The 12,282-nt window shown below is 55.0% G+C and overlaps 2 protein-coding genes across 2 annotated transcripts; both read left to right on the top strand.

The window, feature by feature from the left end:
• Window positions 1-755: 755 nt before the first annotated feature.
• Window positions 756-5,292, top strand: CSUI_002271 (mitochondrial carrier superfamily protein). The gene is made up of 6 exons (XM_068062473.1): window positions 756-1,021; window positions 1,197-1,246; window positions 2,103-2,258; window positions 2,752-2,926; window positions 3,639-3,737; window positions 4,211-5,292. The coding sequence occupies exons 1-6, from the start codon at window positions 955-957 to the stop codon at window positions 4,471-4,473; spliced, it is 810 nt and encodes a 269-aa protein (XP_067925550.1). The 5' UTR covers window positions 756-954; the 3' UTR covers window positions 4,474-5,292.
• A 547-nt stretch (window positions 5,293-5,839) lies between these two features.
• On the top strand, window positions 5,840-10,303 carry CSUI_002270 (uncharacterized protein). Its single transcript, XM_068062472.1, has one exon. It carries the CDS (start codon window positions 7,141-7,143, stop codon window positions 8,398-8,400), a length of 1,260 nt encoding a protein of 419 aa, XP_067925549.1. The 5' UTR covers window positions 5,840-7,140; the 3' UTR covers window positions 8,401-10,303.
• Window positions 10,304-12,282: the final 1,979 nt, after the last annotated feature.

Raw genomic sequence — 12,282 nt, 5'->3', positions numbered from 1 at the left:
CTAGTTCCAGCAACAGTGCTCTACAGGCCGGCCTGCATGCCCTAGCTGGAGTAGCTGGGGCAGTGGTGGCTATGGTGTGCGTCTATCCTCTGGACTCGCTGAGGACGGTACAAAGCGTAAAAGGAGTAGGGGCTGGATCGCTGCGCCAAGAAGCAATGAACATACTCAAACGCGAAGGCTGCAATGGACTATACCGGGGCTTGCGGAGCGCCGTCTGGGGAGTCGTAGTTAGCTGGGGTGTCTACTTCTTTGTCTATATTTTCACGAAAAGCCACCTCAGGCGGAGGTGAGGGATTCTCCAAGACGGTTACTCCCAGACCTCACAGAACGCCAGGACATGGTTTCAGTCGCCGAGCTTTGTCTTCCTGTTATTTGACTTACCGCCCAATCAATGCGGCATCTGCGCAACTCGTTTCTGACCATGCAAAGTCAGGAGCGTAGTCGGGTTTCGGAAATTGGCTGCGTTGCCGCAGAGGACCACCGAAAATGTCTAGGAAAGTAGTCCAAGTGGTACGCTTGTGTGCGCTCGGGGTTTCTTCGTCTCCACTTCACCAGGGCAGCTTGAGCCAGCGGCGTCGACCAGCGCAGGCCGCAGCCGCACACTGGCGGCGGCGGAGCTCTCCGGTTATCTGTAGGTGCATCGTAAACCCTGTTCATGATCTTGAGTTACACCAGCTGCACGCACCGCTTTGCCGCAGACGGTATGGTCCGTCGAGCGTCCTAACAACAAAAAATTCAGTGATTTATAGGAAGACAGGAAAGTTGTTGCTCAGCAACCAAGAAATCCGAAAAGCTGAACTTGGATCGCCTAGACACGCCTTTACCGAAGGTGAACCTACTGCAGTCCGTTTTCTCGTCACCGTTGGCCTTGCCTCGCCTGCCTGTCACGCGCCATAGCAGTCCTCATCCGTTGTCTCCTCCGCTGTGTTTCTCTGCGGCAGGGGCTGGCCCTCAATGGCCGCCGCGAATGTGCTCCTCGCAATGAGTGCGGGAATCTGCTCTGCCGTCGTCGGAAATCCGTGTAGGTCTACAGAAAAAAGTTGCCTCCACCGCAGTCATGCCCCTCAAAAGAAGATGAGCTTTACTCCGCATCCGACATCACGTTTCGTTCTGCTCACTCTCCGGATACACATTAGACCGAAGCTCTCGTCCTGACAATGCGGTCTCTGCTTTGGGTGCGTGTGTGTTCGCGGCAGTTTGGGTTGCGAACACGCGGATCAGGCTCGAGCTTCCGCGAAAAGGCACGGTGAGCCCCCTGGAGGAAACACTGCTTCTGTCATTGTGCCCTGATCACAACTCCGGTCCGTTCCTTTCCTTCTCCGAGTAGTTTTCGAAATCTTCTTTGGGTTCCGGCCCTGGTTCCCTGGCACGGCATGCTTGCCTAGGTGCGTTGTCGCGGCATCACATGTTGAAGCCTACGTTTTTTGACGTGGCCGATCCACAGGAGAATAGCCGCAACTCTCTCTTCAAGGACTCAGTTGTGACAGTTCTTAGACTTCGGAAAGCGTGGATGTGCACCAACAAAGCAACAAGGAGACCTCTTCCTGTTGTGCTCCGTGGCTAAGTTTCCGTGCCCCGGGCGCGCCTCGCCGGCCGATGCTTCTTTGTTGGCCGGCTCCCTCTAACTTATGCTACAGTGTAAAACTCAAGCCCTCGCCTGAAGCACAGACTCCACAGCTTGCCCCTAGTGAGAAGAGTAGCTACGCGACGGCTTCACCGCTGCCCACCATCCAAAACAATGTGCAGCCGAGTCCAAAATTAAGTCAGGCACGGGCACGGTCACGTTTTGCCGGAACATGACAAGACTAGAGCACCAGACCAGAGCGGTGCACCGGCAGGAGTCGACCAAGGAGTTTGCTCGACCACGCTCCTCCACGAGTTGCTAGGACTACTAGCTGATGCCCTGTGACTGCTGTGTGGCAAGTCAGACCCCAATTCGTGATTGCTCCATCTTAGTATAGGAGAGCAAGGTATTTGTTGGTGTGCTGAAGCCGGTGGGGTATGCGTGCCTCTCGTCTTAATTCAGCGTGCTAGTAGGCACGCCACGATGCGTCCCTCTAAGTGGATGAGTTGATTGCCCTGTTTCCGTGATGCCTGTGCAGAGCGTCTGGGGGATGCTCCGCTTCATCTGGAAAAAAGAAGGTCTCCGGGGGTGGTTTGCAGGTATCGTGCCTGCTCTAGTTCTGGTGCTTAATCCAGCTATACAGTTCTTCCTGTACGATCTCTTGAAGGAAACCCTTACCACACTTAAAGTCCAGGTCGGCCTCGAGCTACAAACGAACACCGCCCTACAAAGTGTGCCCGGTAATCCTCTCTCAGGAGATTTTGAGTTATATAGATTGTGCCCTCACGATTGAATTTGCTAGTCTCACAGCTCCACTGTGGATCACTTCAGTAGCTCGGGACGTATATTGACTACGGACGGAGCTCAGCGCCTGGAGCCTTGACTTGCAGACTGAACATCCCGAGTCGCACTACGCCTTTGTTGTGGTTTGTGGGTGCGTGGGCAGCGCCTAAAGCACCCACTATTATGAGCGTCCCCAGCGTAGGGCCTGGGTGAAGCTCAGATCACCTGTGGGCGTGCGAGGAAAACGCACAAGGGCGAAAAGAAACTCACCTGTTCGCCTTTTATGACCCTGTTGATCGAGCATATCTCTATTCGGAGCAAGTGTACCCATGGGCCCCGTTCTTAGGTTTCAGTGAAACTCTCTGCAGTCTTCGAGTTCTGACTTCATGCGTCACCAATCACAGACAACAAAGCGTCCGACTGACCACGGAGAGCGTCGACGATGGAACACCGCACCAGGGGCAGGGGCGATTCTCTCAACCCCTCGCCGATCAGGAACCGCTGATGAAAGCCGCTTCCAGGAGGGCCTCTCTCCTGCTCGCCGGCCTCCGCTGTCGGCCAGTGAAGCTTTCATCCTCGGTAAGGTTTCTGAAGCTGCAACTCGTGCGACGCATTCCTGCAGGAAAGTCTGTGGATCCTCGGCGCACACGTGGCCACCCAAAACACCAATCATTCAGTTGGAATTTCGGTCCGAAGCAGTGCTCCCACTATACACTGACGCTGTATATAACTGTACCCCCCTGTCCAAGACACTGTGTGTCCGGATTCGAATGTGACTGGAGAAAGCCTTGGGGTAGCCTGTAGAAGACTGACAGGAAGCGCGCTTCACAGGAATCACTGCCGCCGTAGCCGGATTGTCCGATGCATGAGCGGCACTGCTGCGAGGTCGACCGTGAAAACAGGCGGGGGGTAGGGCGGTGTGCGCACTAGTTTTACGACTTGGTCGGAGCAGCAGTCGGTAGGGTAAAATGAGCGCTACTCGGGAAGTGGAGGCAGCACTTTCGAGACCTGCAGTCTGTGTCTCCGGTGTTGAAGGCCGTTTTCGACGAAGGTGCCAGTCGACCCGATCCAAGCAGAAAAAAGCCGATGTCCGAGAATGCTGCACGTTCCTTGTCTCTGCTCATCTACCGCCAGTGCATCATATTCGCATATTCACCTAACACATTACGACGAGTGTCTCAAAGAGATTACGAACAAAAGAAGTTTGATTACAGGCTGGCGGAACAGACTTCGCACTACCTGGCGGCCAAGCGTTGCCCGCACGCTCCTGATATCTTCGCTTGCATAACAGGCATTGTTGCAAAGCTGTGCGCGACCCTGCTGACATACCCGTACTTGGTCGTGAAGACGCGGGCGCAGACAAAACTCCACAATGTGCACGACAACTCCGGTAAGAGTCTGCAGGCTGACCAGATTCTCCTTTGGCTGTTGGCTGGTCTCAGGACTCCTTCTGTGCTCCGCGCACACTTACTGACGATACAGCACTGACTGACTTGCACTGGGTGCCGCTGACGCGTACATACTAGAGTTTCTAAATCACCATGTGGAAGGAGACATATAGGTCGGACACCCGTAGGACAGCTACTAGCGCCCTCTTTTTCTTCCCAGAGGTATCGCAGAGGATTGCTGGCTGTTGGGATGAGGGTGTTTGAGCTGTGATATGATGGTGAGAACCGGTCTGCTTGGCCTGGCATAAACTCAGCCTCGAGCAAGAAATTTGTAGGAGCAACTGGAGAATGCAATTTGCAACCGTCGCAGGCACTCGTAAAACAGAAAGTATCGCGCAGCCAGTTTTAGTGTCCACCGACCGGTTGCTACAGGCGCTGACGAACCATTTTCTTCCTGGCTTGATGTCCATCACAGCTTCGTTTCGGTGTCTGGTGACCATTCTGGAAACCGAAGGTCTTCGGGGCCTTTTTGCCGGGCTCCACTCGAAGCTCCTTGCCACTCTCGCCTCATCGGCTATCATGTTCTCTGTCTACGAGAAACTGCTGCCACATATGGAGTACTCTGCTCGTCGACTATGTTACAGTTCTCCCGGGGTCACTAAACCAAATGTCATCAACATTGAGTCCAGCAGGCAAACGTCTGGTGTTGCAAGCTCTGCAAATCTGCAAGGTTCGTAGAAGCGGCGGGCCGTGGTTAGGAAGTCCGCAATTAGCATATTGTGACTTCTTTGCCATTTCCCTTAATGGCCAGCCCCTATCCAGCTGGGCCGTCCTCCACTCGGAAATTAGACACGGCTCGCGGCTAAGTCCAAATGGCAGCAGGCAAGATTTGCGGCTGGCAGACGAACCTGAGTAAGTCGTGGGCACAACAATTTTGTTCGGCAACAACGACCGTCTTCCTCGGTTAAGAAGATATTGCCCGGCGTCAGCTAGGTGAGCTCACTTCGGAGTCTTCAGAAGTCTTACGTAAATTCCCTGCATCAACCCTTGCTGGCTTGGTAGGTGGGGTCCCAAAATCTGTTCGGTTGGTGTAAGTTTCTCCGGAACCTGAATAGAACGTTCGACTTACCTCTGCTGCCTCTGGTGCTGGTGACGGTCCCTCGACTTGTGGCAGGGAGCCCTGTATGGGGTATGTATTTCTGGTGGGGGAAACGGGACACTTCCTTCCATCTGTCGGGACTTCTAACGTCTCTAAGGGCTGAGTGAGGGTTTATCGTATTCCTCGACTTGTGAGAAGAATCTGGATGAAGAAGCTTGAGTACTTACACTTACCAAGCTGAATTTCTTCCAGGGCTTCGCAACTCTGTAGGAGCAGCAGCCAAAGTGCAGAAAGGACCCCACCACGCGACCATCCAGGCATGCAGTGCAGGGACCCGCCCTTGCCCTGCGCTATCTCCAGTGCAGGGGAAGCTCTGGTTCTTGCGCCGGTGCCCGTGACTGGCTGTGCTGCGCAACGCGGCGGCTCGATCACCTTTGATGCTGCGCTGTGCTACCTACGAGCCGCATTCGTGTGTGGTGTCTTCTCGGAAGTGGAACCAGGTTTGTGACATGAACTGTGCTACAATGGACGCGCCGCCGACGCTGCCGGCATGCAAGGTGTGAAGCGTAAGAAGAGAACTGTGCGCACGCCAAGTGTCGATACCTACCGCAGGCAGCGTAGCCGGTGAGAGCGCGGCACGTTTGCTCGTGCCACACGTGTCCGGAGCTTGACTGCGGTACCACAGGAGCAGCTGGAGGCCCTGAAGTGACACACGACAGCAGGCCGGGGAGCCTGCATCAAGCGCACCCCGGGCTCAGACACACATCATCTCCGGCCCGGTAGCGGCGCACTAGTCGTCCACTGCAGCGGCCCATGGTCGCCACCTCTGCTGTATAACTCGTAACGCGCGGCCGCCTGCGGCCCACGTCTGCCGCACCAGATCTGCTCCCCAAATCTCGAAGTGCTCCATTCTAGTCGGGCGGCAGGGACTGCGAGCCCTTCCCCAGTGCGGCAGCAGAGACGAACTGCTGTTCGTAAGCCCTGACAATGACCCCACCAGGAGCGGATCCTCAAAGAGGGGAGACAGGCTGCCTGGTGACGTGTCCAGTCCTGGTGTGGCCTGTCTTATGGGCGCTGGTTTCAACGGCTGGCCGCACAGTAATGGCCCTCTCTCGAGAGACACCGACTGCTAAGACCCGTTTCCGGCCTTGTCTACGTGCGCCACCGAAAAAAGAACAACCTCTCTGGCCCCCGCCGCTTTTTCCTGCAACCGTACCGGGAACTGTCCGGCACTACAGCAAACTTATGCGGCAGCATTTCCTGGGATGCGTTTGAGACGATATGGAGAAACGCTTCGGGAAATGGTACTGGTAACCGTGGTACACTGGTCAAGTCCTGTCCAACAGTCTGCGCCGCATGCATTCGCAGTCCGCCGGTTGCTGGTTCACCGATCCAAAGATTGGTGGAACAGTCTCCAAGCGCAGGGAGCGGCGGCGAAAGTGGGGACGACGAACGCGCCCAGCGACTCGCTGGTTGGTATTCAGCTCGCGGGACCGCGGGATCTTCATAAGCACCGACACATTAGAGCATTTCTTTTAAACTAGGATTACGCAGCTGTTCGGAGGTTTTATGCGGTGTTCCGCCGTCCCTATGTTACTCTCCTGTTAGCATCTGCTTGCCTTCTGTTGACGAAACCCTTTTGTGGCTGCCGTTGAGTGCGTCCGCTGTTCACGCAGCTGCAGTTCGCATAGATCTGCGCGATTGCTTTTGAAGTTTCCCGGTCCGTTATGACGTACGAAGGACGCTGCGCGGGAAGAAGCCGTGGACGCCTTGCCGTCCGGCCGCGCCGCCGGACCGGATATTTTCGCATTTGAGCGGCTTCGGAAACAAAGCGTTCACTCCATCCGAGGAAAAGGGATCCCGCCATGCACCACAGAAGGAAGTAACAAGGGCTGCTCCGGCAATTTTCTGTATGCGACTCGTGTAGTCGCTGCCTCTCCACCGTACGCGCCGTTGCGCCAACGGTTACCTACAACCTGCTTGTGGTTGTCCGAGCGTTCTGTTTGTCTAACGGGTAGAGGCTCGCGCGGCCTGGTTTTGAATTGCGTTGAAGCGTCAACTCTACGATGCCCTTAGGCGATTGGGTTCACGTTTTCATCAGCTGGTGCCTCCTGACTTCCTTCTCACACGAATTCAATACGGGGAGTGCCCACCTCTCCGTGCAACCAGGGTGTGTGCTGCGCCTTTTCCTCTTTCCTATCCCCCCGTCCAGACGAGGTCAACGATCGTAGAAGCCTGCCGGCCTAAGAGGCACCCAGCCGTCCAGTCTACTTTCCCAGCTAGCGATACGTACGAAGTGCTGTACGATGGGCCTCTCACGCAAGGCCTGTGCGCCTGCGGCGGTGATGGCGTCTTGCCAGTTTCGGCCGTGTGCTATGAGTTCGGGGGAAACTCGCCACGTCTGCCACCACGGACTGAACTCGTACCGGGGCGCAGTGTGGCTGCTCTTTGCTTTCACCGCAGTCGTGATATGCAGTCTTATTCTCGTGCGTGGGCCCACCGGTCAACTCATTCAGTATGGTTCTGCGGCGGAAGCAAAGCCAAAGCGCAGCGACAAAAGCCAGGCCGGCGTGACCAAGGGTAGCATTCAAAAGTCCGGGGTCGGCCGGACAGGACGCGACACGAAGGAAGCCGTCGTCCTTGCATCGAAGAGACCGACACCTCTGCCTGAAGATCGTGTCTTGAAGGCTCTGTCGATGTTCGAGGACGTACACGGCCAGATGACATTATTTTTCAAAGGTTTTTCTCGTCGGGGGAGTGTGATAGCGTACGATCTGCTCGATGAGTTAAGAACCGTCAAAGAGGCGACGCTGATGATGGACGTCGAGTTTCTCGTGTTGGATCGTGTCATGGACCATTACAAGTCGCCAACACATCTACGTGTTGTCGACACCACAGTTTTTTCGAAACTGCTGAATTTGTCGAACTTGCTCCCGTGGAGGATCCCGGGTCTTCTCTCGGACATCAGGCGGCTTGTGCTGGAATACCAGCCTGTTTTGCAGCAATTTTTGAATCGGTACGACCCGGTGATTGAGGCACTCATACTAATCAACATTCCGCGAGCTCTCAGCGGCCTTCGCCCGGTAATGGCGGCGCTGCTCGGGGTTCCGCGGGAGAAGCTGATCTTTGCTATGAACCTTCGAGACTTAGAGAAATATATTCCGCTTAAAGACATTCCCAGGGAGTTCTGGAATCCGAAGGGCGGTCCCGTCCGAGATGGAAGGGAAAACAGGGTGAGCTGGGGTATCATGCTCGAGGAAGTGGAGGCAAAACTTGGAGCTGCAGCACTGAAACCCGCGGGAAAGCTCTTGCTGCAGCAAATCCGCGAAGAGCAGGCTGCCGCGTCAAGCGAAGCGGGAAGCGCTGCAGACGGTGCGCGCGACACCCGTACTCCCGATCCAGAGGAAGACGAGGAAGAGTTCCCAGACCTCGACGAGGGCCTAGTTAACGAGGAGGTGACCGATCTGGCTGCGGAATTACTACCCAGAGAGGACGAGAGCCCGGAGGGCACGCAAGACGGACTGACCGCCGATGTACTTGATGCGGACTTCGACGATATTGATTGACGTTTGCTGCTGCCGAGAGAACCTCTCTGCTCTTCGGTATGACTTGTGCTACTCTGTTTTGCCGGAATGAATATATCTCAGGTGGCCCGGTGCGGCCGCTGAGGCAACAGTTGGGGTGTCAGAGTGTGGTCAGGGCGTACAACTGGCAACTGGGTGACAACGAGAGGTTTGTCTTTGCATACGACCGCTGATACTTCTTGGCATCAAGTACTACCGCCCGGGCGTACCACTCTGTATCGGTTTCGACCCCATGCATGTGCCTTCCTTTCTTTTCTGCCCTGTAAGTTAAGAAGGCTTGCACTGTTGCCGCTTGTCAAGACCCGAACTCTTGATTGCTCAGTTTTCATGGCGGGGAACCGAAACCTTGGTGGGACTGCAGCATCAGACACCTCAGTTCGTGCGGGACCCTGGAGCCCGGGACTGGCGGAGTCATATGTAGACTGGGCAGCCTGCCTCTCTGCATCGAAGAGAACCAGGTTTCAAGACAGTGGGACAGACCGGTGCGACTTCACCTGCGATGGGGCAGAGGTCTGAACAAACGCGGAGCTGGAATGAAAGGAAATCATGCGAGGTTTTGCCTCCGCTCCCCACTCGTCACCGTTCAATTTCTGTAAGGAGCTCCAGATTCACATCCGAAGGCATTGGCAGTGGTCTGAACCTGCACGGCGTCAGCCGCAGGGTCCGCGTGACGGAACGAGTGAGGTGATAAGGCACAGTTGGCGCAGGGGGTACAAAGGTGCGACACAGCAAAAGTGCTCGAGTGAAGGCTATGCTTGTGCCCCTAACCAGACAGCCGGAGTCAGGTGTACGCACTGGCAGGTACAAACGGACGGCTTCACTGTCCTCGTCTCATGTCTCGGTTCAGGTCCGACAACGCGAGCGTTTCCACTGTGTCCCGAAGTTTGCCTCGCTCGGCTAATGCAATGCCAGCCTCGTATTTTGTTCACTTTGGTCTGACTGCCTTGGCATTCCCACAGTTCGGTGTGGTGCTCAGCTGTCAGGCAGACCGGGACAGTGGTTGACAAAGATTGTGCCGCCCGTGGTCGGGAGACACAACTGTCAGCGGAACGTCCTCGCGTGTATCTTAGCACATGCGTGTATTTGCGGCTCAACCATCTGGTAGCTACGCTCTAAAAGAGACGCTGCGTGTCGTCCTGCAGACAGAAACCGGGCGTCTGCATCTTAGCTCAAAACCGTACCTCCCAATGTAGTAGTGGGGACAGACTGCCGGGGGTGGCACTGATCTACGGCACCGACTAGCTGTGCAGTATACAGATGAATGGCACTTGGGATTTCTTGAGCAAAAGGACTCTCCACGGATTGTTTTATGCAACGATCAAAAGTTTAAGGGTTTGTTTCACGTGCAGTAACAGTAGTGTTACTAAGTTGTGCCGCCAGGTGTACCACACGGTGGGCACAGTGCGAAGCTTCGCCAGTGCCTCGAGATGAGATAATCCTGTTCGCTTCTGGCAGACTTCAGTGCACGGATGCTTTCGGCGAAGTGACGAAAACCCAAGACAGGTTCAACAAACTTCGCTCGTGGGGGCGTTCGCGGCCCTGCCCGCAGGCAGCAGATCGCTGGTTTTCGGGTAGATACAATCTGGCACCTTAACCAGCTGACTCGTTATGCTCCACTGAGGGCGGGGACATTTCTGTTCACCTGTGAACGGCGTCTCTCCTTGTTTCACGAGGATGGTTCCGCTCGGATTGCGGCCCGCTGTCATAATCCAATTTGATGCCTGACCTCGACGACAAAAACGTGATGTGCGAGATGGTAACCGCCCGCTCGGACGAACGGCTCGCTGATCCTGGCTCAGCTCTTGTGTAAGTCGTGAGCGGCAACTTACGACACGGACGTGACTGGTGAACCGCTGCAGTACACGTGAATGTAGTGTAACTAATGTCTTCCTCTGACACGTGCTTTAGTTCCGGGTTTCACTCGTTCCTCGTGTAGAATGATCGCATTTTTGAAGCTGAACAACACGGACTAGAATCTCGGCTACTACTAGTGCCCCACGAATAGAAAAAAGTGGAAACAGAAACTGTAATGTGCCACACGCCTGTCGTCCGTTCTTATAAATCCTGGTCTTGTTAACCGACATAGGAATTTATGAGCGAGGCTTCCTCTTAGACAAAACGAAAACGCAGGTACACGAAAAAAAAGATTGCCCGGAGCAAAGAAGGCCGGATTTTGTCGAAAACCCGACAAAATTCAAGTTACTGCCTTTTCGAACGTGTCCGTAACAGCCATGCACGGAGAGTATGGGCCGTTATGTCAGCACACGACAGCTTACGCACTCCACCTTTTCTTTTTTTCCTCGATTTTTTCCGTCTTCTTCTATACTGCTGTGCTTTTACTCCATTCGCCTAGGCCTCGCTCTCGGTGGTTATTCTGCTGCTCGATTGTCCCTCGGGGTGGAGCAATGCTTCAGTCCGGGTGGGCCAGCCGTCCGATAGGAGCCCCCATTCAAACACCGTACTGTGAACCCCGCCGTACTCCTGTCTCCAAGCTGTGCCGCAGTCGGCCTAGCAGTAACCCCCGGTGCCACTCGTGTGCAGTCGCCCCGACGCTCTAGCCAGGCACTCCTGCTCACAGGAGACAAGGCAGGTAGTTCTTCATACGCCTGATTCCTGGTCAGGAACGGCGCTACTGTGACTCCTTCCCGCTTGCCAACCGCAGCTCGTTTTCTACCGATGTGTTGTGAAGGTCACCGCCAACACATAATTGGAGTGTCGTTCCTCCTTTGTGTACTGGCGCCAAGATAACCGGGTTGCCGTGCTGGAAGCTGTTGGTGGTCTCCGCTGAGTGAGCGTTCCTGATAAACCTTTGAGCAGGCTGTTGCAGTTACCTCGTCATCGTGGGTAAAAGACGTCCGCTGCTCTTGCACCTGAGTAGTACCTTGGCTGTCATCTGTAGCTAGACGCGCGGTTACAGCGACACTCGGTTGTTGTTGTTGTTCTGAAGCAGATTCCCTGTGTTGCTGTTGCTGGCTCTGATGATAGTCGGAGGACCGTGCCTCCCTAAACCCTAAGACTTCCGCTGCTCTTGCACCTGAGTAATACCTTGGCTGTCATCTGTAGTTAGACGCGCGGTTACAGCGACACTCGGTTGTTGTCGTTGTTGTTCTGAAGCAGATTCCCTGTGTTGCTGTTGCTGGCTCTGATGATAGTGGGAGGACCGTGCCTGGATTCCAGTCTTTCCTCTTCCCGAGACTTGTTGGCGAGTGAGCCTTCTGAAATAGTCTCGAGTGGATTCTCGCGCGTTGTCGAGTTGCCCTTCAGAATCCACGTCGTGGTATCTTCTAGTCCGACGACAAGGAATTCTCGAGTGAAACCGTTGCCCTGTTTCAGTTACCCTTTGTTTGAGAATGCCTTCTATTACATGTTCGTCTCCTTGTCGTGCGTGCTGTCCGCGGGGGTGGGATGCGGGGGTTCTTTTCTTACGGGTTGGAGTGATGACACGTGGAAGACGGGTGTATGAACCAAGAAGGGGGTAGCTGTAGTTCTGCGGCCTTCGGTCCTATCATCTGAATAATAGCGAAAGGTCTCACAAATCTCGATAGAGGCTTTCGAGTACGTGTCCATTGGGGGGGTCGCCGAACTCAGCCACACGTGCTGTCCACACTGGAAGTCGACGGGTCTCCGATGTAGGTCTGCGTATCGTTTCTGATACTCTTGTGTTTCTCGGGGACGCTGCCTGGCAAGCTGTACCTTTGCCCGAGCTTGAAGCGGGAGAAGTCGAAGTCCTGACGCAGTCGGAATATTCAGCTGGTGAAATAGCTTGGCCGGAAGGAAACCGTGGAGCAGCTCAAAAAAGGCGACGTGTACGCTAGAATATTGTGTCACTGTTATGCCTGCCACAGGCACTGGCTCAGCTTCGGG

The sequence above is a fragment of the Cystoisospora suis genome (assembly GCF_002600585.1).
Source record: "Cystoisospora suis strain Wien I chromosome Unknown contig_955, whole genome shotgun sequence".
Taxonomy (NCBI): domain Eukaryota; phylum Apicomplexa; class Conoidasida; order Eucoccidiorida; family Sarcocystidae; genus Cystoisospora; species Cystoisospora suis.
Note: the sequence above shows the minus strand (reverse complement) of the source record. Positions and strands in the feature narration are given on the sequence as shown.

Coding starts and splice junctions, on each gene's coding strand:
- CSUI_002271 (XM_068062473.1), top strand. CDS start 955: ATGGCCGCCGCGAATGTGCTCCTCGCAATGAGTGCGGGAATCTGCTCT. Junction 1,022..1,196: donor TGCCGTCGTCGGAAATCCGT/GTAGGTCTACAG, acceptor TGTTCGCGGCAG/TTTGGGTTGCGAACACGCGG. Junction 1,247..2,102: donor AGCTTCCGCGAAAAGGCACG/GTGAGCCCCCTG, acceptor ATGCCTGTGCAG/AGCGTCTGGGGGATGCTCCG.
- CSUI_002270 (XM_068062472.1), top strand. CDS start 7,141: ATGGGCCTCTCACGCAAGGCCTGTGCGCCTGCGGCGGTGATGGCGTCT.